The sequence below is a fragment of the Ctenocephalides felis genome, unplaced genomic scaffold (genome assembly GCF_003426905.1).
Source record: "Ctenocephalides felis isolate EL2017-DRISC unplaced genomic scaffold, ASM342690v1 CF-g0.4_SCAFFOLD_01886, whole genome shotgun sequence".
Classification (NCBI taxonomy): Eukaryota; Metazoa; Arthropoda; class Insecta; order Siphonaptera; family Pulicidae; genus Ctenocephalides; species Ctenocephalides felis.
In genome coordinates this window covers 171,001,327-171,028,889 of record NW_020538040.1, presented here as the reverse complement: position 1 = coordinate 171,028,889, position 27,563 = coordinate 171,001,327, and the positions used below count along the sequence as shown (strand labels likewise).

At 29.4% G+C, this 27,563-nt stretch overlaps 4 protein-coding genes across 5 annotated transcripts; 2 read left to right on the top strand and 2 right to left on the bottom strand.

Annotated features, from left to right (window-relative positions):
• The first annotated feature begins 3,174 nt into the window (after window positions 1-3,174).
• Window positions 3,175-8,024, top strand: LOC113376259. Its single transcript, XM_026616167.1, has 3 exons — window positions 3,175-3,223; window positions 4,778-4,933; window positions 7,655-8,024. Exons 1-3 carry the CDS (start codon window positions 3,175-3,177, stop codon window positions 7,876-7,878), a joined length of 429 nt encoding a protein of 142 aa, XP_026471952.1. The 3' UTR covers window positions 7,879-8,024.
• Window positions 8,025-18,397: 10,373 nt separating this feature from the next.
• Window positions 18,398-20,067, top strand: LOC113376997 (ADP-ribosylation factor 2). Its single transcript, XM_026617150.1, has 4 exons — window positions 18,398-18,599; window positions 19,135-19,397; window positions 19,550-19,675; window positions 19,793-20,067. The coding sequence occupies exons 1-4, from the start codon at window positions 18,533-18,535 to the stop codon at window positions 19,877-19,879; spliced, it is 543 nt and encodes a 180-aa protein (XP_026472935.1). The 5' UTR covers window positions 18,398-18,532; the 3' UTR covers window positions 19,880-20,067.
• A 69-nt stretch (window positions 20,068-20,136) lies between these two features.
• LOC113376996 (AP-1 complex subunit mu-1) lies at window positions 20,137-22,547 on the bottom strand. 2 transcript variants are annotated; one of them, XM_026617148.1, is made up of 5 exons: window positions 22,254-22,547; window positions 21,467-21,752; window positions 20,531-21,307; window positions 20,338-20,463; window positions 20,137-20,264 (listed from the first exon to the last, which is right to left on the bottom strand). In XM_026617148.1, the coding sequence occupies exons 2-5, from the start codon at window positions 21,731-21,733 to the stop codon at window positions 20,166-20,168; spliced, it is 1,269 nt and encodes a 422-aa protein (XP_026472933.1). In that variant the 5' UTR covers window positions 21,734-21,752; window positions 22,254-22,547; the 3' UTR covers window positions 20,137-20,165. The 2 variants fall into 2 exon arrangements, with proteins under 2 accessions (XP_026472933.1, XP_026472934.1); XM_026617149.1 differs by having other exon boundaries at window positions 22,439-22,539.
• Window positions 22,548-22,745: 198 nt separating this feature from the next.
• On the bottom strand, window positions 22,746-25,418 carry LOC113377764 (zinc finger Ran-binding domain-containing protein 2-like). Its single transcript, XM_026618184.1, has 6 exons — window positions 25,173-25,418; window positions 24,511-24,669; window positions 24,261-24,420; window positions 23,900-24,031; window positions 23,654-23,826; window positions 22,746-22,899 (listed from the first exon to the last, which is right to left on the bottom strand). The coding sequence occupies exons 1-6, from the start codon at window positions 25,280-25,282 to the stop codon at window positions 22,884-22,886; spliced, it is 750 nt and encodes a 249-aa protein (XP_026473969.1). The 5' UTR covers window positions 25,283-25,418; the 3' UTR covers window positions 22,746-22,883.
• Between the last annotated feature and the right edge of the window lie 2,145 nt (window positions 25,419-27,563).

The following is a 27,563-nucleotide window of genomic DNA, read 5'->3' as shown; positions in this document are numbered from 1 at the left end:
CAGCGGCGATACCATATTATATCCTAAATAAATAATTTATCTGAAAGATCTCGAGAAAAAGGTACATATAAAGAAAACACAAAGGGTCTTCACTTCTGAACAGGATACTGTTCCAATACTTAAGGACATGGATATTTGCTATCCAATACTTGACAATTGAATTTCTTCCTGTATTTTCATTCATTTTTTTTTCATATATGTAGAGCACTACGTAATAAAAATACATAATTAGAACTGCATATAATGAATCAAGAAGCAATATAAATAATAAAAAATAGATATTACCTAAGATTTGTCAGTTTTCAAGAACCGGTTTTAGTAGAAAATACCGGTTTTCGATGCCAAATGCACCGGAATGATAAAAATACTATTGCAAATCCAAAGCAGTCTTTCATTTCACTATTATAGAAATATTTACACCCTGTATGTAAAAATTTGGCATAAACAACGGGTAATAATTTTTTTTTTAAATTATTTAATCCTGGTCAATTTTTATGTTTCACTAAATTGCATAACAAATATCAGTAAAATTGAAATAAATAATTCAGTCTAAAACTGCTGTGAGTGATTAAAACACTCGAAATTCTCTGTTTTGTTCGAATAATTCGAGCAAATAGTTTTCATATGAAAACTAGAAACCGGTCAAAACCGTTTCCGGGATACTATTTGAAAACCGGTTTCCTAAGATGTCGGTTTTTGTATAACCCTATAAAATAATAATACATCATCAACGATCAGTCATAATCATGATTCGTTCAATGCTATCTGATTTGCAAGCATATTTAAATCAATTAGCATCGCAAATCTCAATTAAATTATTTTTAACTATACCGCTATAAATTGTTTATTGAGTATACGCTATAAATTATTTATTAACTATACGCTATAAATTATTTATTAACTATACGTTATAAATTATTAAGGATACATTTTTATCAGTTTGATTTTTTATTAGCCGTCGATCATTACTAATCATAACCTGAATATTTATCTTTATAAGTTAATTTTAATTTCCAGTCGACCAGTTGGGCTCAATTGCTAAAATGATAGTCGCCCAGTTTGGCTAAAATGATAGAAAATCTACTGGTCAAAACGTATGGTTAATAATTTGTGGCCACAAATTTGTAGTAAATATTACCTCAATCCATAATCAAAGACCACATATTATATTTACCACAATCGGTATAATACATTTTGATAGATTATCAGATTCACTAAACCTGCAGTTTTGGTTTTATGTGTCAAGAAAAGGAGGCCACGTAGCACTACGAGTGCTACGATTTTGACGGTCGCTCCGACAACCGCGTTTCATAAGAGAGGGGATCACTATCAAATATACAATCTTTTTTAACCATTAATCTCTACAATAATAAAATTTATAACAACAATTTTTAGAAACCATAGAATAGTTTTCATACTTGATGCAAAATTTGATAATGATATTATTGAATATATAATAGGGGAGATAGAGGTTTGAAATTAAATGCAGCTTATCAATATTCGTCATGTATATTTTCATTAAAATGTGTAATGTACACATAAAAAGGTGTTGATCTGATATTTAAAAAATTCTATGCTAAAGATTATCAATGAACAAAAAACGTTTAATCTAATACATCCATATGATATATATAATAATGAAATATATGTATACATATATCCATTACCCCGGATTTGTGCTTTTCAAATACAGGACTTAACTCCTACTCGTCTTAAGCCATCATTTAACGTAACAGTCTCGAATGATTTGTATTATATAACAGTAAGGGCGTAGCAACAGTAATCCTATTATAATTCTAATCGATTTAACAATGAAATGGCACACTGTTCCATCAATGATATGCAAAGTTACTCGACAAAAATGCACTTCGATTAATGATCCATGAAGAGCTTGAGTATGAACAGCGTAGAATAACTTCAGAATTTTTTAACACTTGAAATGCTGGTGAAGCCCCAACCTTTCAATTGAATTAGTCATAGCACAGTGAATTAACGAGACTACATTATATATATATATATATATAATATATATTATATATAATATGTATTTATTACCGGCATATCAATTAAATGTTAACCGACAACTCTTGCCCTTTAAACCTAATCAATCCTATAACTATAACTAATAACAAACGTATCGTATCAAAAACAAAAAAATTACAACCGACTGACAATAATATTTACTTGACGTAGAGACTCACGCTGGTGTCATCTATAGAGTATACTCTATTTTTCTTGGAAAAAATTATTTTATAAATTAGAACTCCGACTAGTCAACAATTTTAGCACAATGACAAAAAATTCTTTTAAAATCGATTGTCTTTCAATCGAAATCTGGTTTTATTCAATTAATTGCTTAGATCGCAATTCAATTTACAATGGAGAAACCAAGCCAAATTCAATGAAACAACTATAATATGAAAACAATTTAAAAAATCGCAGACAATTCAAAACTATGCTTACCGAACACATTAAACCTTTAAAACATAATTAAGTTTTTCCTAACGCGACTACATTCTAAGGAAAATTTATACAAAAGACGCATCTGTTAAGGATTTTTTAAAACCATTTATAACGATAGAATAATAAATAAACGCAATGAACCCAACATGCTGTGAGGCACAAATATCTTTTATGTAGATAGTCGAATTTAATAAGGTGGCAAATGAAGAATTCCGTCAGAATGTATTTAATCTTTGGGTTTTTATGTTATGCAACACTTTATCAGATCTCTTGAATAAATTAAAATAAAAATAAAAAAAATCGTAAAAGGCTATTTACACGCAGCATTTTAATATTTAACCACATATTTCACCATTTCGGAAGAACATCAATAAATTAGCATATCTAACACATTAAGGATTAAAATTAAAAATCATATCGATCTATGATATATCGCTTTTAGCATATCAGTATTAAATTATACATTCAAATTTAGTGCATCATTATGTTCCCAAAACTACAGCCAACTCATCGAATGTTTAATTGAATTTCAATTGGCTTTCTGATCCCGGCGCAAATCTACTGTTAACTATATTGCCTAAGTTTCGTTTAATCAATTGCATAAGTTTCATTTTCTATAATTTAATATTGAAACAAAGTTAACAAGTATTTATATCTATTGATCAGAATCAAATAAACGCGATTGCTGTAAAATAAAGAGCGTCGAAAACAATGTCGCCCATGGAAAATAAATGTATTGGAAAAACACATAAAATGTCCAGTAATTGACATGTTCAGTACTCGATTGCTATATTAAATGTCGATGCGTTTTTGAAAAAAACCTGTATGCGGGCTTTTACAAAAAGAATCTAATTGAAACATTGTGTTAAATACACATACATGCAATTTAGATATAAAATTACATTTCAAAATATGAGAATATTAATATAAAGAGATTAGAATTCATAAATCTCATGATATTTTAAAATCAGCATAGGTTGAAAAATATTTCTCTTCAATACGACGTGCAAAAACTTTTTTGGCAACATGCTTGCTGACCATCTCTAGTAAAACTGTAAATATAAAACATGAAGTGCATTAGTAAATGATTAGATGAGAACTGTTAAAGAAAATAAAGTAATTTATTCAGCCTCTACACTTATTTGTAAAGCAACTGTCATATCAAGTAAGGGATTGGTAAAGTAAACATATTATGACTATTATAGAATTTTAGCCTTTTTAGTAGAATGAAAGTAAATAAATTGAAGTCTAACTAAGAATACAATAATAAACAATGATCTGAAATTCCATAGGTATAAGACACGATGATTTATGTAAACAAATAATAGGTGTAAATGATATTATACCTAACATCACCATTGTCCAAACTATTATTGCCTTCGCTGTCCTTTACCATTGCCTATATGTTTAACCTTCATTGTCACTATCATTGCCGTCCCTATTATCACATTTTGAATATACAATTATATATATATATATATATATATATATATATAACCGTCATAAAAAAAATTAGAAAAAATGTTTAATCCCTCGGTTAAAATCTCGTCGTCGGTATTTAAGAAAAACCTAGGAATTTGTTCAAAAGTAACTATTTTTTGGTTCGGTGAATAATTTTTATCATTTTTGTTCCTTTAAACTTTGGAATCGTAATTCTAAATAACATTTCTAGCACTTCTTTCACAGTAGAAAAAAGTAAATCAATTGCCAGACTTCCACAAGTATTCTAGAATTTAGACTATTTGTTGAACTATGAAGTTGAAATTTTCAAAATTTGTCGATTTTGAATTGCCTTCCATTGAAAAAAAGGCTTTAAAGAGCTTTGGTAGGAAGCATTAAATATGCGCACATTTAATCAGGATTGTTTTTGAAGTAAAATTTCTTTAGGCGCGACTAGGGAGTAAACCTGTGAAAATGCAACGGAAGTTGCGTTACGCCCGAACTCTTCGTCATTCGCTCTCGATGAAATCATTTTTAAACGGGTCGATTGTGCTTAGTCGTCGTGTCGAGTGAATAGAGATTTTTCGTTTCGGTTCACGGGCGTACATCAACGAAGAAATCGGAATGTCATTAGATTTTAAGGTTACATAAGAGTACAAATTTTGATTTACTCATTACCTCCGGCCTTTCTCTTACCTCTTGTTCATGTTAGAAGTATTACTTAAGGAGGGAGGAGCTAGATTGCAATGATTCTCTCTCTTAATCAAGATTGCAAATCTTTCGAGTTACAGCTTACATGCCGATAATTTAAAAATTAAGTTCTGTGTTTAACATTAAAAAAATCAATTTGTGGAATATAAATTTTCTTTTCCAGGTGACGCACTTTTGTGCTACGCGTGTAACAGCAGATACGACCCAAGATGTGCAGATCCGTTCAATCCGTACTCTCTAGGAATTATGAACTGCAGCATGATCGTACCTGCCGTCCCTGATGTCAAGCACAATATTTGCAGAAAAATGACACAAAAAAGTAATAAAATACATTTTAATAATAAATATATTAAATATATGTATACTAATTAATATGCAATTATCTTATTTATGTTTGTCTTTTATTTAAATTGCTTTTTAATGAATTTTCTAAACATGCTTTGTGTACTTGAGTCATTATAATATTTACACGACGCGAAACCAGAATATACAAGTATTAGTAGAGCTTTAACTGCAAAAGTTAACAAATGCTAATTGATATTGATACACATAACAGAAGCTAATTAGAGCTATTCTATTTGTTCTTATTAATACTAATTAGTTACCAATGAGACACTTTTAATTATTAAAAAATTTACACCAAAGCGTAACACCATTTTTATGTAGCTTCACCATAATAATGTCACAAAAAATTAAGAGCAACTTACGACTCTATCATCAAAAACATCAAAAACTAAAAATATTCGATAATAGCGATCTTACTGTAGAGTTTTATTATTTTATAGGCATATAAATTTTATTTGATTAGTAATAAATTTTAAGAGGTATATTAGCAAATTAAATATTCGTATAAACTAATAAAATGATAAAACGTATGTTATAACCGATGTAGATATGTTTTATTTTTCTTTCGGAAATATCGTGCCATATAACATTCTTTTCACATATATTTGATGCAAGTTAAGAATTTAATAATCAGGTAAAATGCATCTAATTTAATGTATCGAAAAGAATTATTAAAGGATTATTCTGGTCCAGAGACAAGGAAAATGAAAAATATTCAAGGTTTTAATTCTAGAGGGTGATGAAGTGGGTGTCAAAAAATGGGCACGTGACGCCTGACCATACCCATGATATCAGCCCTCCAAATAATCTGAAGAGAAATATATATATATATATATATATATATATATATATATAATATAAATCTTAGATAATGAATGACGCAATTTCATGAACTACAAACAAAAACTTTTTGCAACTTTTTTTTATTCTCGATTTTTGTAAAAATAGTTAAAATCTGAATTTTGGAAAAAGTGTAGGTCATACTGAAGAAAAGTCTATCAAGAAGACTATTTACAAATTTCAAGTAAATAGTTCAGTAAAAGTAGTAAAAATAGTAAAAAGTTCAGTAAAAGTTGAGAAATCGTGGGTATCGTATCGAAAAAGACAGTTTCGAAAAAACGCGCGTCGCAGAGGAAGAAAACAGAAGGTGGTTAACAGCTATATATCTTTGAAAATGATTTAAATTCTGAAAAATCATTTGTACACATATTCTTGACTACATAGTTTCAAAAATGTCCAAAAATTATTTTTTTTAATTCTAGGCCCGAATTCCCCTTAAATTATCCTTTAGTCATGTGAGCCATTATGGACAAAATTAGTTTTTTTAAAGTCATTCATGAGCCAATGCTGCCCTAAAATAGACCAATGTTTTGGCAACGCTATGTTATGCTTTTTTCATATGAAATGGTACTAAAAACCGTCAAAATGCTGTGTATTTACTGTGCTGCCATGAGTTTTACATATGAACTCTAACTTTTTGCATGTATTATTATGCCACATCAGAAAGATGCACTTATGATAAGATTTTTCTTTGGCGTTTGTGTGTTTTCTGGGTTAGGTTATATATTCAAAACGCCTGACTGCACAGCAAATATGGTAGGAGGCTAGTTGAGCAAATTTTTACTTAAACGGATGTAGCTCTTCAATGAAAAGTCTCAATAAATTGCTATACGGCTTAATGGATTTGTTGTTTATCGCTTAACAAAAGTGTTATTACTACTATTTTTTGGTAATAAGTAAAATTTAAAAGCTACAGCTGTTTAAATGCAAAAAGTCAAGTATGCTCAATGTACCCCATAGGTGGGGCAAGTTTAGCACTAAGAAAGTATAATGAAATCATAGGTTCAATGTCGATTAGTGATGAAATAAAATAAGTTTTTAATAACCAGTTCTATATTTATAGTCTTTATTGACAGAGAAAACAAAACTTATAGTAATTTGCTTTGAATAATGAACGAAAAGTAAAATCAACAAAACAATATCGTATCTTAGGAATTATTTTACCTTTATATTCAGTATTTTTGTTTAAAATCATTATTTCTTTATAATATAACTCATAGAATTAGCTTAAATCTTAAAAATAATAATTAATTTCTGGAAGTTAATGGTAATTGTCTTAGTGACAGAACTAGTTTAGCAACTATGCTCAACTGACCCCAACTCGGTATTTCAAAATAAAGTGAGTTTATAAAAAAAAAAAGTGAGAATTATACCTGTGCATAATAAAAGTACTATAATTATATGGAAGAATAACATTTATCTGATTTTTGGTCTCAAAATAAACTTCTAAATAAAACGGTCTAAACGAATAACTTTTTTACTTTTTGGTCTCAAAATAAACAAAACGGCCGTGAGCCTCACTCATTTGTCCAGCGGCCACTAGCGATCGCGGGATGTTTATTTCTCCCAAACCTCTATTTTTCCACCATATAATGCCTGAACGTGAATAGTTTTCGAGATATTTCGATTGCTCAACTTGCCCCTATGCTCAACTAGCCCCGCTCTACCCTACATAGCATTTTGACAGTTTTTAGTACCATTTTATATGAAAAAGCAGCATAACATAGCGTTGCCACATTGGTTTATTTTACGGCAGAATTGGCCCATTAAATCAGATTTTTCATTAATGGTTAGAATTATAAAAATTCAAAATCAGAAATAGTACATTGATTGTGGTGGTGATTTTTTCTTCCAGTTTACGGCGAGGTGCGTGTATGGCGCGGTTGTGGTTATATTGCTGACGAACGCGACGACAAGGAATGCGTGAAACGCAGTGGCACGCACGACGTGCAGGTCCACTATTGTTCCTGCACAACCGACTTCTGCAACGGGGCGAGCGTGTCCTTGCCGTCCCTGCTCCTGGTGGCACCCGTTCTGGCCGCTACGGGCGTATTGGGCGCGCTGATGCGAGTGGCGTAACCGAATGTGGTGTGATTTTACTTCCTTTTGCAAAATTTCTGGCTCACTACATAAATCTTAGCGATGCATTAAAATCTTTGCGGTCAAATAAAGTATTCAATAGTTCGGCTGGTTAGAAGTTTCCTCACAAAAGTCACATGTAATAGAACTAATATCGACTATCAAATTACCGAAACATTTTGATGTTCTTCAAAATATGACTTTTACAGTTATATTTTGAATAATTTCGTATTATTTCCTTTGGGGAAAACTTTTAATCAACTGTCTATGTTTACTACTGTTTGTTAAGTAATAAATAAGCAACTCAATTACTAATTAATTTATTATTATGTTCATCAAATTTGCTTCAAGTTAGTCACAAAACGTAACTGCCAAATACGAAAATAAATTTAAATGTCGTATATATTTTATGTCTTGATGTGCAGATTTTATTAATGCAATAGAAATAAATAAGCAATTAAAAGCTTCATTATAAATCGAACCATTATCGCATTGATAAGGTTATAATGTTAGTTTATGTTTTTGTGATCGGTTTCAAAAATATAAACAGCGATCAGTAATAATAAGTCAGACGACTATTAAAACTTCGAAACTAATATAGAGTTGCTTATATTTATTAAGTTAAAATTATTTATAGATATTGTTAAGCACATAATGTATGTTTTTCCACTTGTCATGCAAAACCAGAAAAAAGGCGAGCAAACGAGAGCTCGTGTTTAAATTGAAAAACTAAAATCTATATTGACAATAGCACACAATCTAATAACTACTTTTTGAGAAAAAGATATAATAAATAGTAAATGTTACAATATATTATAAAAATAAAATATGAGAAAGTTTATAAGATTTTTCTTATAAGTTCCTGTGTTTTTCGACATAGTAGCAGTTTAACAAAATCTTCACTTATTTTATTTTTAAGTTTTTTGGAAACATAACCCATTAATGTTAATGAGTTATTAATTGTAAAAGGTAAAAATAATATGTAAATTTATGAATGTTTGAAACTGAGTGAATATATGTATGATCGTACGCTTACTGACACAGCACGCGTTCTAAATTAATTAATTAAGTACGATGTATTTTAAAAATATATTATAGTTGTAATTAAATCATCTAAAGTAGACGCCATAAATACATGAAGCGTTTTTAATATTAGAATTTTAGGCCAGTATTAAACTTGTTATATAATTTATAAAAAAATATATCTTATTGTTATGTTTGAGTCATTTTCAAATACATTTAGAAAGTGCAGTTACGTTCTTTGCGAATGGTAATTATAAAATTTAATCCTAAAAACCAGAAATAAATTTTGAGAAACTAACATTATACCAGTTTCAGTTAAATCATAAAAGATATATCCTTAGACGTATAATTCAGTTTCAGAATTATTAGAAGTCTCCCAAATTGCTAAATCAAGATTCAATGATGCCTCACAATAACTAAACAACTTTAAATTAATTTAGCATATACGGGAGTCTACTAAGATTTATCTATATTGATCTGAAACAAAATATTTTGAAGGTTACCCAAAATGTTAGACCAAGACAAAAATTCAATGATGCCTCACAAAACAAAAACAACCTTGGACAATTTTTGGTTTTGTTTAACATGTGTGGTAGTCCTTCCAAATTAAATTGGAAATCTGAATTATCTATTATCTCAAATCACATTTACTATTATCATTTACACTAAACTTCAAAGACAAAAACTAAACTAAGGCTAAACAAGTATTAGATGGTACGGTGGAAACAAAAACTGATCCAAAATTAGAACATCTTGAATTTCTCCAGTATAAGAGGGAGGATTCAACAATACAAATTATCTATGAAAATACGTATTTCATAATTTTAGTTGCAAATTGTCTATGGGTCACCGGCAGTAATTAAAATCAATTTCATGTAATATTGCTTGAAAGCTAGACAAAGAAGCTTGTGACACACGGACAGAAAATCAAATTGCTATAAAATAGCAAAATGCAAAATTTAAAAATTTTGCTATAAAATGGCAAAATGCAAAATTTAAAAATTTGGATCATGTCCTAACGTGCAAATAAAATATTACCATTTAATAAGTTATGTTACATATTTGCCATTCGCTTTGATACGTAATTGCATTGCTACTAAATTATAAAACTATCAGAAATGTTTAAATAAATAGATATAAATACTATATAACTGCCCCGGCGCTGTAGAAACATTGTATACTTCATCGTGGGCCTAAATGACTATGTACTTCATTAGAATAAAACATTGTGTACAAAGCACTAAAATATTCTTACAGAGGCCCCTGTATATCATTCATGTAAGATATAAAGAAGTAACGAGCCTAAAAAAATTCATAGATAATAAGTTACGCTTAATGTTAGTTAATTAAATTATCTGACAGGATAAGATAGGACCCACCGCTCCAAATACATATTTTAAAATAATTATACTGGCGGAGTATATTACCGGTGACAAATTGTATCCCAACTCAGGTTGAAAACAAATTGATAACAGAAAATTATTTTAATATTTTTTAAAACTGTTGCTGCGATCGGTTATACTACAAGTTCAACAAACCTTTATAAAAATCATTCCAAAACAAATTTTCTTCTAAAATTTTTTTTTAATGTTACTCAAATGTGCCGCTTATCCTGCTCCCTCCCTTAACCACATATTATTTTTGCATATTTGCAAACGTATAGAATAATATTGTATTAATGAATAAATAGTTTAACCCTTTCTACTCGGATGCTATGGCAAAATTCATATAAATCTCTGAATTCGCGATTGGAAAGAGTTAAATTAAGGGTTAAATTATTAACTAAAAAGCGTATAAGTATTTTCAAATTAAACCCCCCCATATATTGGAAATATATTTAATGACCTAAGTAATCTGTTTTTGAAACCTAATAGGAAAATGCAATTAAAGTCCTGTAATCTTTTAGTACAATGATATGCCTAATATACAAAATGATATAAAACGCCACTTCGTGTGTGAACACGTGGTGCGCGCAAGAGCTTTATTAGTAAAAAATTTGAAAAAAATATATATTTTGAAAATGTTATGATATTTTACTAGTCGTATTTAATCGTAGTTAAGTTAAATAATAACAGAAATAACAGGTGTTACAAATATCCTAATGTTAAAACAATATTGTAATAGTATTTATTATCATAATATTCTGCTGGTTCGAAAACGCAAAAAAAATCTATTCTGAAAAAAATATGTCTTTGTATAATTTCGGGCCTTCAATGGGATAAATATATTAATTAGAGCGATAACAACAACACTCTTATTTCCATTGGTATAATGAGAGGTATGTAAAAAACTACTCATAAAAAGCTCTGGCAAATTTTTATGTACTAATTTTCGCACGTTTCCATTAAATCAACATAATGTAACTAAATGTGTGCAAAAACTCAAAAACAATTACTAATATTTTTTTCCTAGTTATATGAATCATGGATATCGGGTTCTGTCGAGTTGGCTTCAGTAAATGGTAAATAAATTATTAAAGCTTTTAAAAATATAAATAAATAATAATAAAAATATAAAGTTAGAGCAAGTACGTAGAAATAAAATAGATTTTGCGAAGAAGCGCCAAAAATCTTTGTTTTGTTCAAATCTTTACCTACCATTTATAGTACCAATGTAAACAGTAAACACATACCTAGATGTATTATATTTAAATATCGCCATACAAGTATTATTTAATTAATACTACACATGTAAATATTTCTAACATAAGTTCACTGTTATTTGTTTCTTAAATAATCGCCTAAGACCTAATTATTTAACACTTATATTATAATGAGGAATAGATAAAATTTCTTAATATTTGGGACATGTGTCAGAGTATGATCTTCAATAAAATCTTCAAAATTAAACTACTTTTTGACATAATAAATACCAGTGTTGTCGCAGACAGTAATATCTAATAAGCGATTTTTAAAAATTATAATATTATAAAGCAAAAAAAATCGCCATGGGCTCATGGATAAGTAAATAGGGTACTAACTTCTAGAAACGTTTTCTTTTGAACATAAGTAATAATTCTTACATATCAACTGTGAAAAAATAACTTTTGGACGGCAAAATTATTTTATTTTTAAACCGTCAGTGGTTGACAAATAATTATTTTAGCAGGATTTAAAAATATGCTACATGATGGAATTCTTCCACACATTTTTTGAATGATAACTACTAAAACAACATTTTCAATGTTATTCAGAAAGGCTTACAAAATTTACACAAAACAAAAGAATATTTAAAATCACATTAAATTATTTTATTAGTTTATAAGTACGTCCAAACCCAACATCAGTCAGTTTGGGGGCTGATCAAAAAAACCATAAAAAAAAAATCTGCAAATAAAATTATATTTCGGAATGAAAAATACTGATTTATTTGCACTTGACGTAAATTTAAAAATAGTTTTAATTCACAGTGCGATTGGAAACAAATGTTTGTTGCAACATATATAAAAACACTATAAAATGAATATCAACACAGTCATGTAATTGATTACAATTCTGTAATCAAAAATTATAAATATTTTAATTATTTAATTAATATGTTTCTACACTATATGTGTGTCATCATTCAACAAGTTTACACGAAGAAGAACAAATGATAAAAATTGTTATTTAATAAAACAATACGAAATTTTGTAATAAAATTAAAATATAAATCAAAAATTTTGTCTCGGATTGTCCCGGTACAAAAGTTATGAAAATAAACGAACAAGTGTAATGTTTTTGATGAAAAAAAATTATACAAGGTTCAAAAACAAAAAAAACATATAGATCGAAAAATATAATAGACAAAAAAGTGTTACAGATAATCGAATAACAAAGTTCTTACTGAAAGTCCGCAATTCTGATTTTAAAAAATTGATTCATATTAAAAAACTATTACAAAGCCCCTCCCCCCCTCCACGGCTTGGTTCATTATAACTAAAAATTGCCGTCCCGGTTTTGACTTAAAAAATATGATCACCTTATTTTTAACGACATTATTGTACTTTACATTTTAATTTTATACCAAAGTTGTGTTTTCTTATAATAATGTTTATTTCTTGTGTGTTCTCCCTGTTATAAACGTGCTGCATGATGGCACACATATGGTGTCAAAACGTACAAAATAAATAATGCAAGTTTTTAATAATTTTTTACTTCAAAAATTTGGCTGAATAAAGCTAAAAAATACGTTTCAACGTTGAATAAAAAATCTTGAATAAAACTTAGAATGACAAATTACTACAGAAAACAAATTTGATGATTGGGGTCGACATACAAAACAGATTGGATTTGATTATCTAAACAGAAATAAATTTTGTGTTAATAAATCTTGATTATATTACGAACAAGTTTTTCATATTATGATTTAAAATATATTTTAGAATCGACGTTGAAAATAGCTTAGAACGTCGATTTAGTAACAAATTGTATTATAGAAATTATAATTGTATAGTGTTCCAATTTCATTACGTCGAGATAAATAATAATTAAGCGTAGATTTAAGAGCAACACAAGTTGCACCTCTATAGAAACATGAATTATTTGATACTGGAAAAGAGAAATTTCATCACCGACGTGGATGTTCAACAGTAAAGGAATGGCATATAAATTTTCCGCAAAAACATCTTCCAACATCAAATGCTGTTCATTCTACTAAAAATATCCAAAACTTTACGAATGTAACTCTTTTGTATGTATCAATTAATTATTGTACGCACCGATACTATTTCCGACTTAGAATTGGAAACGATTTTAGACGGTGTAAAATGCAAACGCTAATATTTCTTACATGTTTTATTAATTAAATTAAATAGAAACAGAATTATGGAGTTAGAACCATAACGCAAAGAATAGCTAATGTTAGATGTAGAAATTATTATTACAATATTTATGTATTTAAGTTAGGTGAAGAATTGTTGAAATTGTTAATAAATTAATTTAAAAAAGGCTATATTGTAGACGAAATAGAATGCACAGCTATTTTTTTCATGAGAATTCATTTCCATAGAAATATACTATAAAGTGCCGTTAGTTCTGTATAAAAACGTTTATTGTTTCTTTAGAGGACTAATCAAAGTGCATAATTAGAAAATACATGTAAATGCAAGAAATGATATGTCACTGATCAAAGCTATGAAATAAAACTATTATACTCAAACATTTTTTGTTTCGTAGAAATAATTTCAGCTGTTTTCAGATAATTATTAAATTACTGTATAATACAGTAGTGTAAGTGAATGGTGATGAAAACCTTTAAGACTGGTTACAAATGAAAACAATAACCTTTTGGAATCATTTACAAATCATTTTCTGAGAATTTCACACTACTACATATTCAACCATCTTAATCGAGACACAATAGTTACAAAGTTTAATCAGGCAGATGATATAATCCAGTTGATGATATGCTCTGTCCAGAATAGTAATTCTTTCCAAGTTATAAATTTTACAAAATTTGAAAAAAAAATAACATTTATTACATGCACCAATGCAGTGAACTACCAGCAGAAATACTTCGATTGGTACACAGAATTCTAAGAAAATCGCCCTTGTAGTACCAAGTAGGTACACAGAATTGTAAAAAAAAATATATCCCAAATATTATATATATATATATATATATATATATATATATACAAAAATTTTGGATGTAATAATATAAAAAATTAGAGTTTATTATTGTATACAAAATCATGTTCTTCTTTTATTCGAATAGCAATCAGAATGTACGAGTTCTATGAGCTTCTTTGATCACATTTCTTCTGTGTATCTTTTTTTAGAAGGAAACCCGAAAGTTGGTTTATCTCTATTTGATATATTTATGTTATTAGATTTGATATATTTATATTATATTTATATTGATGCAGCAATGCTGTAAAAGGCTATTAACTTTGAATAAAAAATGCTTTAAAATTGTTATCATATTCATATATTATAATTATATTTTATTATTATATTTACAGATTTAAATCTTGATTAAATTTATATTATTTAATTTAATAATATGGATATTATTATTACTAATGAATATGATTGATTGATTGTATGATTGAAAATATGATGATCGATTGTTTTGTAATGATGTATGCGAGAATAACAACACTTATTTGATAATGTAATGATTTTGGAAACAACTTCCATAAGAAAATGATTGAAGGCAAAATAAATATTAGCCTTTAACCACCGATGTTCCAAGACTTTGTTAGCAATAAAGAATATATCTTATCAATAGTAAATTTCCTACCTTGTGATTTTTCAGTATGTTACTGTCTTTGACCTAATAAGAAATGTCCTTCTCAATTTAACAATAACTTATTTTATGTTAACCAAAAAGTGTAAGTGTAGTTTATGTAATCAATGACTTTTCACCTGTTTTTGTTTTTTTTTTTGGAATGTAGTAAATAATTCTAGTAACTTCTAGATATCTATAGCGCTTCTATCTTGAAAAGGAGTGAGCTGAAACAAACAAAAAAGTACATTGAGAATTATTAATATATATATATATATATATATATATATATATATATATATAGCTTAAGAAAAAAGTTTGTGGCGTGTTTTGTAGTGTTAGTTGCAAATTCTCACAGATCACAGGGGTAGCAGTAAATGCTCGATGAAAAGGTGACACTTTTAGCTTTATTATAATTTAGTAACCATCTAAATTGGTCAAGAGTAAGCAAGGGTAGTAATAATAATACTTCTCTTGCTAAATTTTATTCTGATAATTTTAATGTGAAAGATATACAATGCTCTGTTCATTCAATAATTTAGAAGTTTGTTGTTCTTGAAAAAGTACAGCTAGATAAGTGTATCAGCACTGTCGACATTTGTATGGAACTAGTCATTGACCAGAAAACTGTTTTAAACCAATTACACCAATCTGGCTTTAAAAGGTAGCTTGATGTGTGGGACCTTCATGAGTTGAACGCGAAAAACTTGGTAGACCGATTTAACACTTGCGATGCGCTGCTGAAATGTAATAAAATCAAACCACTTCTGAAACATTTCATAACTGGTGATGAAGAATAGATTATTGAAAGCAAAAAAAATCATGGTTAAGTGATGAGTGACCAGAAGCGTTTACAAGTCAGAAATGACACTGAATAAGGTGATGCAGTAGTGAGACACTGACAAAGGTGGTGTTGTGGTGAGACTAGAAGGTAATCATCAATTGCAAGCTTCTTCCAATTGGTCAGACAATTAATTCATCAACCCTAATCTAAATAACTAGAGAAATCACGCCTGACAATTGAAAGAAAACGATCTGAATTAAAGATATTGTCACCTATCATGACAATGCCCAACCATGTACTTTTTTGGTGACTTGCCAAAAGTTGCAAGAGCTTGGTGGAGAAATTTGGATGCATCCACCATATAGTTCAGACAAAGCACCCTCTGACTAGCATTTGTTCTGATCTCTGCAGAACTGTCTTAATGGAATTAAACTGATTTCAAAAGGAATCTGTAAAAAGCTATAGATTCAATTTTTTGATCAGAAACCATTGAAGTTCATTACCAATGGTAATGATCTAAGTGATGATGAGGGACCACAAGCGTTTACAAGTCAAATATGACACTGAAAAAGGTGATGTTATATTTGTGGTTGGACTGAAGTGTAACCGTCAATCGAAGGCTACTTCTAGTTGGTCAGACAATTAATTCATCAACCCTAATGTAAATAACTAGAGAGATTACATAAAAAAATTTAAAGAAAACGGCATAGATTGAAGATAATGTCATCTATCATGACAATGACCAACCATGTACTTTTTTGGTGACCTGCCAAAAGAAAACGGTTTGAATTGAAGATATTGTCTTCTATCATGACAATGCCCAAACATATGCTTTTTTAGTGACCTGCCAAAATAAAACGGCCTGAATTGAAGATATTGTCTTCTATCATGACAATGCCCAACCATATACTTTTCTGGTGACCTGCCAAAAGAAAACCGCCTGAATTGAAGATATTGTCTTCTATCATGACAATGCCCAACCATGTACTTCTTTGGTGACCTGCCAAAAGAAAATGGCCAGAATTGAAGATATTGCTTTCTATCATGACAATGCCCAACCATGTTCTTTTTTGGTAACCTGCCAAAAGAAAACAGCCTGAATTGAAGATATTGTCTTCTATCATGACAATGCCCAACCATATACTTTTTTGGTGACCTGCCAAAAGAAAACCGCCTGAATTGAAGATATTGTCTTCTATCATGACAATGCCCAACCATGTACTTCTTTGGTAACCTGCCAAAAAAAAACAGCCAGAATTGAAGATATTGCTTTCTCTCATGACAATGCCCAACCATGTACTTTTTTGGTGACCTGTCAAAAAAAAATGGCCTGAATTGAAGATATTGTCTTCTATCAGGACAATGCCTAACCATGTAATGCCAAAAGAAAATGGAAAGAATTGAAGATATTGTCTTCTATCATGACGATGCCCAACCATGTACTTTTTTGGTGACCTGCCAAAACAAAATGGTCTTAATTGAAGATATTGTCTTTAATCAGGACAATGCCCAACCATGTAATGCCAAAAGAAAATGGAAAGAATTGAAGATATTGTCTTCTATCATGACAATGCCTAACCATGTACTTTTTTGGTGACCTGCCGAAAGTTGCAAATGCTGGAGATGGCAAAGAAATTTGGATGCATCCAGGGTATAGTTCAGTCATCCTCTGTCTAAGAACTCTCTTAATGGAATTAAATTAATTTCAAAATAAGCCTGTAAAAAGCAATGAATTCAGTTTTTCAATAAGAAACCATTGAAGTTCTTTACCGATGGCATCATGACTTTACCCAAAAAATGGTAAAACATTATCAATGATAAAATAAAATAAATAATGGGTGTGCTGCCCTAGGGCAGTTAAACTCCAACTCGATTCAGGGAATAATAGTGTGAGAGATTTCCCATTGCCATTTCACACCGCAGTGCCCGAGCTGGGCTTATTTTCAATTGGAAACATATTTTTGATCTATATTTTCAATTGAAAATGGACATCGCGCTGCTATCAATGATAATGGAGCATGTTTATTTTAAATAAGTTTACTTTCACACTATAAAAAATTCTGTTCAGTTTCAGTAAAAAAAACGCCAAGAACTTCATTCAGCCAATTATATATGTATATATATATACACACACATATATACATATGCAAGTGTTCAGAACTTACAAGATGTATTATCAGATCAAGCCAAATTCAAATTCGACTATGTTTTAAAATTCACTTATATACTCTTGATTCGTGCGTATTTGATCATGTCATTTACTAGAAAACATATATAAACAAATGTCTTATAATGGTTTAACCCTAACTTAAATTCTCCTATAGTAAATTTACCTTAAAGACAAGAGAAATGTCAGAAATGTCGTTTATCTGTCCCATGCGGTCGTGCACCGGCCACAGGTAAGTAAAGTAAGACAATTACCAATTACCGATTACCAATGTAGTAATTACAAAACCACGCAGCGACGCTCTGCGTGCACTGGCTTAAATGCAACTTCGTTCATGACTATGACAGTCACAATAATTCTTCTTGTCAACTAGTGTAGAACGCGTATTTTAACGTCCATTTGACGTGGCATTAGTTAATATCTAATGTAATAATCATCCCACCTACAATTATAGTGTATTCGTTATTAAAATGGGCTTAACGATATCTAGTGTTTTAACCCGGTTGTTCGGGAAAAAGCAAATGAGAATTTTAATGGGTAAGGTTATCGCCACACCGACACAAGTGACATTTGCTTAGCTTGCGATTGGTTTGTCTTTAATTAAGTGAATTATGAGGATTTTTTATGCACAATTATTATAAATATCACTTTGTTGCACTTATGTTTTATATATTTGTAGTGGTGAATAGTTTTTTTGGGAAAAGTAATCTTGTTAAATTTACCGAAGTTCAATCATTTTTGTTTTATACTACGCCATAAGGCAATAACTAGCAACTACTCCTTTGATAAATATTTTGTAACAAATATACTTTTATGTTTGCGCCAAGGCCATGACTCATGTTGTAATTACATGCACTTTGTTGAACAATTTATAGTATAACAATACTCTTTTGGCAAAAAAAAGTTTACTTGATATTATTATTAAGATTATATTCAAATACATTATCACAATACCATTTTTTAAAATAATTTCTTAGTTTACACATATTGAACAACTATTGTCAACTGTTTTAAGATGATGCTCATGTTTTTTTTAGAGATATGATGAATTTATTACATTTTCCTTTTTCAGTTGGTTTAGATGCAGCAGGCAAAACTACTATTCTTTACAAGTTAAAATTAGGTGAAATAGTTACCACAATTCCGACAATTGGATTTAATGTTGAGACTGTAGAATACAAGAATATATGCTTTACTGTGTGGGACGTAGGCGGTCAAGACAAAATTAGGCCTCTATGGCGTCATTATTTTCAAAACACTCAAGGATTAATTTTTGTAGTTGATTCTAATGATAGAGAACGTATAACAGAAGCTGAAAAGGAACTGCAGAATATGGTTAGAATACTTTATCTAATTGAAGTTATAGACTTAAACTGCTGTGTAAAAATACAGAATTATGCACATTAATTTTGTTCAATAGCTGTTTAGGTCTAAACAATATTTATTCAATGTTATATTTTTTATGTAAAATTTACTTTGCCTTTTAGCTACAAGAAGATGAATTACGAGACGCAGTTTTGTTAGTTTTTGCAAACAAACAAGATCTTCCAAATGCCATGTCAGCTGCAGAGTTGACTGATAAATTACAGCTGAACCAACTGCGTAATCGCCATGTAAGTTCAATAGTTAGCCAATAATAATTAGGAAGTTTATTAAATTATTATTAATGCAGCAAATTGTTTGCTGTGTGTAGCTGAATTACATATTAAATCGATATAATTTTATTACAGTGGTACATTCAAGCTACATGTGCAACACAAGGGCACGGTTTATATGAAGGCCTCGATTGGTTATCAAATGAGCTTGCAAAGAAATGAAATAAAAAATTAATTATAATAAGAAGCTTAATTATAAGCAATTTTGCTGTAAAATATAAATCAGTTTTTGTGATTTTATAACTGATTTTTATTCAAAACTATAATTGTTGTAATTATAATAGTTATTTTCATATTATTATACATAGGTATTTATTTTTAATCCAAATTCATACAGTTGTAAAATATGTACGGTCATCACTCGGCCATATTTCATAAAAAATAATTTCCTTTATGATACACGATTTTTATTTTACAATATTACTATATAATAGGGAATGATTTATTTTTAGTTAGTTCTTAGTTGATAATCACCATTCTGCGTAATGTACCGAACCCATGGTAATGCTTGATAGCCACTCTTTTCTATTATTTTCAAGTATCGTACCTGAGATTAAAGATATCATAAGTTCTCTTATTCAATGACTTCAACTAAAAACTGTCACATTTAGCATTTATACCTGAATTCCAGATGTAGTGAAGTAAGGAATCTCAAATTTCACTTGTATTGGGGGTTTTCCTTCCGTATCTTCACATTCCACACTTGGCAATCCAAAATGTGCTCTCATTAGGTATTCTTTACCACCCTTAAAAAATCATTATTAGTTAGTATTGTAGTTACATTTATCAGATGGATATGTCATAAAAACTTACTGGAAATGATTTTATGGACCAAGTAAATGCATTCAAATCAGGAGCATATTTAACACTTCCAATTGTTGTTTTAAACTTCGGGGAATCTGCATCAGCTGGTACAGGAATCAGTATCTCCACATTATTTGCAGTTGACCGTCTTTTAAATTGTGACTTAGCTTTGATCATGTATTCTACACGGCTGTGTGCGTGCCTTTCAATTACTGATTCAATCCATATCAAGGGTTTTACATGTGTGTTAAGTCGATAAGACATTAACTCAAACTCTCCATCAGGAGGAATAAATGATATGGTTCGATCATTTTCAAATCTAGATAATCGCACACATTGGTGAAACTTCACATCCTCAAGTTCCACAGATTTTGACTTACCCCTGCCTGTGCTTTCAAATAGAACTTTATCATTTAAGCCTAATCTTAATTCTGGCATTCCTGATAGATATACTCTCATTTTAATAGCACCGACAATTTCACTTCTTAGAACATTGCCATTTACATTTGCCAAAAGATTTACGGATTCTATTACATCTAAAAATACTTCATTTTTTCGGTACTTGACACCTTCTGAGCGCCATGATACAGCATTTGTAACTGCCATAGGAATACGAGGTTGAATTTCTAACTTATGCCCTTCTTGAGTAATATACTCTTGCAATATTTTGCTGTCAGTAGTTTGAGGATAACCAAAATCTAAAAGCTCATCTAGTAGTTCATAAATCACAACAAAATTGTCTCTTATGCTCTCTTCTTCCAGTTCCTTGAAATATTCTACCATGACCTACAAATGAAGTAAGAAATTTACCAAAATAATATAATATAGTAACTACAAAATTGTCAAGCGTGAAATAAATCTGAGAGGAGAATATGGATATTATTTTATCTAGTGTTTTGAACACTCTATAATTAATGTAACTTTCAAAAACATAAATGTGAATACCTGTACAATTTTATGCAAAAATACGAAAACAAGAGCAATGTTTGCATTTTTCTTTGTAGTAGATACTATATACAGATTATTTGTCTTTATATATGCAAATATGCAATCTGCTGTTTGTAATATAGGTGTAACCATTCCTTCTTCCTCTTTTTCCATAAGAAGTGGCATAAATTTATCAATAACACCCAAATCAATGTTTCCTCGATAATTACGAGATATCAAAACCTTCCCCTTCACATCCAGAATATATACAGCCGAAGTAGACATGGTGCTCACTAATTATAAGCTAAAATTAAAAAGAAATTCTTAAACAATTAAGCAATAAAATTTCACCTTTTTTTTCAATATGAGAAGCGTTCATACATACGAAATGAATATGTATCACTGACACAAAATGATGTATTACAGTAACTTAGAATAAAATTAAACTTTGTAAATTTCATTTGGTACAAGTATTTAATTTGTTATTGCAATTTACTTGGAACGTTTTGACAAAAATATTAAACTTTTCAGATATCAATATATTGTCGGTTCAAATTCAATGAATAAATTGTACCATGATAATTTGAAAAAGTAACAAAAGAAAATAATCAGAGCATAAAAATATCTATAAAATATAAACGGTCAATAAATTATAGGTGATTATAATGCAAATGACACTCCCTGAAATTCACAATCTTTAAATCATTGGTATGTACACCTGTATTGCAAGGTGTCACATTTTCAATCAGATTAAATATTGAAAATAAGCATTTAATAGATATTAGAAAATGATAATAATGATTACCGTGCAGATAATATAAAAATAAGCAGGTCTGTTTAATTAAAATCCCTTGCAAAAAATATAAATCATAAAACTTCCATAATTTTCCACAGTTTGACACGTTTTTTTATTTGCATCATACGTCAAGTTAAATATTTGTATTGCACAACATCAGTAGCTACACACTACCATCCGATTACTAAACATACCTAATACTGATTAAAATAACATTACTATAAATAATCTTTTAATAATAAAATACACAAATATGTGTGACTTTTAAATCACGAAGCAAGTCATACATATCAGGTCCTAGTTAAAATGTGTGCAACAAACTGTTAACTCGGCCATTTTGACATTTCTTATTCGTCCTTACGCTTCTGAACAAAAGATGGCCTCGTCGCACGATCAAGAGCAAAAATGCGTCGATTTGAATTACAACATAAAATTCAGTGAACAATATGCATAAAATAAAATCAAACTATAACTTTCTTATATATGAAAATACGTCGTAAATAACATTTATTTAAATAAAATTCACAAAAACTACCTCTAGTTAAAAAAATACAAATAGTCATTAAAATTACAATAAAAAATTACAAAATTTATTTAAAAATCTGAATCATTACCGCAGTTTAGTCCATCCTTTTGTATCTAAAAAGCTTGCCATCTGTAAAAATAATAATAAGTTTCAAATGAATTAAAACAATTATGTACATATAAGAGCATGTAACTTCCAAAATTTAATGCTGACACGACAAACATGAAAAACAGTAAAATAAAAAAAAAAAAATCTTTAAAAGGTAAGTTAAAAATTTTCAATGATGAAGTAACAAACATTTTATGAAGCAATGAATGTGTTGTTAAAGTATTGAAATATCAGATAAATTTTGGATGTAATATTTTTATTACAATTTCATCATACAATAAGCATGATATTAACATTTGTATCAACTTAAATATATAATTTGAAGGAATTTATCTTAAGATCTTTGAAAACTATGCATACTTCTGTAGCACATGTAATAAGCTTTGCTGATTAGCAATAGCATCATATTTATAAAAAAAATCTTCATAAAATAATTCGAATGAATTTTTTTGTTATAAACATAAGTCAATACAATTTTATTTACAATTAATATATCTAACACTACCAAAAGCTTACAAAGGCCTAAAAGAGCAGTTAAGGCCAACCTGCGTGTCCTTTCAGAAAATATTACAATTTTGGAAGCCTAACAATTAATAATCGTTATTAATATAAATAACTTAAACTTCTTTTACTAGATTAAAAGTTCAATCAAACATTATCTTATGCAATTGTAATTTCGAGTGAATTAAGAGCACTGGAATGACATTACTTTAGCGCTTATATACATCTGCTAGTTCAGAAGTATTGCAAGGCTCTATTGAAATGTTCAAATTACCGTGCTTTAGTTCTTCTATTAAACAGATTATTCTCATTGATGGGAGATCTTGACCGAGATCTTGAACGAGAAAGTGTATTTCTAGAAAATCTCTCATTTTTGTTCTTCAAATTGTCTTTTGTGCTTTCAACATCATCTTCTCCCCATAAATCATATTTTGATAAATCACCGCCCTTAATAAAAGAAAGAAGCAATTAAAAAAATAAATTAGTAACTAATAAATAATTAAAATTAGTTCAACTCTACCTCTTCATCATCATCATCTTCCTCTTCTTCTTCATCTTCCTCACGAACTGCTGGCTTCTGAGGCGGTTCGTAATAATCCCTTTTCATTTTGGAATTGGAATATGAATCTCGCTTTTTCCTTCTGCGACCAAACTGATAATATCTTTTAATTTCATACATCTTGCAAAATGATTAAATACTAATATGATTTAGACACTAAAATATTGTCCATTTCATATACTAAATGCATGTAAGTTTTTATTAATATATGTGTAATTAAAATACTAAAAATGGACAATCATCTTCAATTTTTATGTGATTATGTTATATTATTTAGGAAGACATTAAATTAACATTCAATATTTACCTAGATAACAATTACCTCATCATACTCATTATCAGAATCATCCCTTTGCTTGTATTCAACAACTCCTCTGTCATTATAGCCTCCTCCCAAACCAGTTCTCTCTTCAACCTCAACAAATTTAGGAGCATTGCACATATTACATGTGGGACGGCGTGCCCAGTTAACATTGCTACATCTGTGAGTTTGTTAAACATGATAGGATATAATAAAAGTTATAAAAAACCTTAATTTTCACTAAAATTATTGTTATAACATTGTATCATACTTGCAACATTGCCAATCTTCAGCACTAAACAAACCACGAGATTTTTCAGCAGCTGCTTTGCCTATTTCTGTACCGAGTTTTTTCTTACTCTGATAATCACTTCGTTCTTTGTTACATCGATTGCAACTGGTTCTTCTAGCAAAATTGATGTTAGCACATCTAAAATCAAGAGAAAAAGCAATGCAATGGTTCCAATTTCAATATCAATGAATGAAATTATGTTAGTCTTGACAGATATAATTAAGATTAAATACAACATAAGGCTTATGTAAACATAAAGATGTTGATTACACTAATGTATATAAGTATAACTCAATCTTCCAGCAACATTTTGTGAACTCTTACACATCACAACTCCATGCACATCAATAGTGAGATAAAATAAACTTTGACATAACTATTTGTGAAAAATGTTATATCTAACTTGATAATTTGAGTGATAAAAATATATAAAACAAATCTTTGAAACCAAAACCCTACCATGATAACATACATGCATCTATTGACCAATTTTTTCATTGATTAAACTAAGTTTTAGAAATTCAGAAAGAAACGAAATAATAACACCTTGTACACAAAAATTCATTTCGGTGCACTACGTTTTATCGACGCAAAATATAAAAAACAAGCAAATGAAATTTTTTGTTTTGTTGTTTACTAACTGTGGATCACTACAAATCCAATCCCCTTCGCTCATTCGAAACGAGCTAATATTGGAAGATACTCCGGCATTCGCGGCAGGACCATCCCTTGGTGACTCTGCGCCTGACATTTTTGTTACATTCAAAGATTTTCTGAGATCAAACAAAATTCGAATAATGCGTAAAAAATATATATATATCTTCTCTTAATCTAAAATTTAGTCTTAAATGTCTAGAACGTCAATTGAAGCCAAGATAAACAATGTGACAAAACTAAAATGAAATGCTGCGCTTTGCAATCATAATACTTGGGAAATTTTCACTGTGAAGTTGCTGGCATGTTCTTTAAATAATTAACAACGCTCAGCCTTGCCCACCCTGTGAATAAACTCTAAGCAATGATTCAAACCAGCGACATAACGACCATAACGACAAAATTTAAATGTCATTTTGAATGAAATTTTAGTATGCATAAAGATCTCAAAATAACAGAAAACTAGTAGGTATTGGTATTTTGCCTTGAGGCTATTACATGCACCTACCGATATGTGTTAATAATCGACTTAATCAATAAAAAATAAATTAATTTATGAGTGATTTTCCGAGTGGATTTATTACACATAATTCAAAACGAACGAACACGTTAACTCGGAGTATTTTCTAAAAGCACATTTTCAAAAGTACTCATAGATAAATAAACATAAGCAAGTACTCTATCGTTATACCAAGTAAATCGTCCAATTTTAATTTTAACAAACGTAAAAAACTACTCATTTTCTCAAACTTTGATGAATTTTTAAACTTAATCTACTTGTTATAAGGCCGATGTATTTCAATAAGTTCTATAAGACCATGATATATATCGCTCAAAATATAGTTCCATAAAAATCGACTTACATTTTTTTTCAACAGTTAATTACAAGAAAACGGCTCGGTAGATTTTCATCTAAAACTATCAGTATCATTCCCAACTAATACCTTTCAAACAGTTTTTGATTTTTCAAAATCGATTCGGCAGTATGAGCTTAAATGTAGACAGAAAGTTTAACACTTTTTTTCAAATTGCAAAGAAACGGCTCGGCCGATCGTCGCACAAAACTGAGAAACGACAATCCTCATCGAGATGCATCAAACAAATTTCTAAAATCGGTTAAGGCGTTTTAGAGTAAACGTCGATGAAGAATCTAATTTTGATAAATGCCAAAAAATACGATACTAATTTTTGCAAACTTTGACGAATTTTTAAAGTTAAACGACTTGTCGTAGGGCCGTAATATTTTAGTATGATCTATAAGACTATGGTATCTACCGTCAAAAAAAATTCATAAAAATCGCCGAAATTTTTTTTTAACACTTTATTACTAGAAAACGGCCCGGCATTTTTACCAAAAACTAATCGCCACGATTCCCAACCAATATTTTTCGAGCGGTTTTTGAATTTTCAAAATCGATTCAGAATTGCGGGCTAAAACCACGAATTTTTTTTTACTTTTCTGCTATTTATAAAGAAACGGCTTGGCAGATCGTTGCACAGAACTGATGAACGCTAGTCCTCATAGACATCGAATGGCTTTTGAATTTTTGAAATGGGTCCAGCCGTTTTTGAGAAACGTCGATTTACGGCAAAAAATCTGTTCACATACACACACACATACTTTTTAAATTTAGTATTGACATAAAATATTATAAATGTTTACATTTCAGCAAGATATGCATATTATTGTTACAGGTTTTCAAACATTAGATTAAACTTGAAACTATTATTATAGTTCCAATTGCTAATACTACCGATAATAAATCAGAGTAAAATTTAAGCAAAACAATTGATGGATATGAATTTATACCCGCATGCCAATGAAAATTTACAACCATTTATCATAATGCAGAAAAACATATAATATATAATATAAATATAAGCAATAAGTTATTATTGTAGATTGATTTAAATCTTTATATAATTTATTACAGTGAAAAAAAAAACATGACAATAATATCCATAATTTATAAACTTATGAGAAGTATATTGCGTGTTTATTTAAACGAACTACGTTTCTACTTGAGATAACATTTATATCTTTCGAGAGTATTTTTTGGTTGTTTGTTTTTTAAATAGAAACTTAAAAAACCTATGAACTGTTATGGTGATAATTAACTACGTAGCATTTTCAGAAAGCAACCCAACTGGTTGACCTATATTTATATTTTTATTATTAAAATTTCTCTAATACTGATGATACATTTTTCATTTGATGCAGCAATGCCGAGGAAGAGCTATTTTTATATTGTAAACGTAAATTACACCTATATTTTCAAGTAAAATCACTACTGCTTGATATCAAGGTATGAAACCTTAGGTTGCAAATCTCTTCACGGAGAAGGCCTACGCGAATATTAAACGTAAGGAAGTATTTC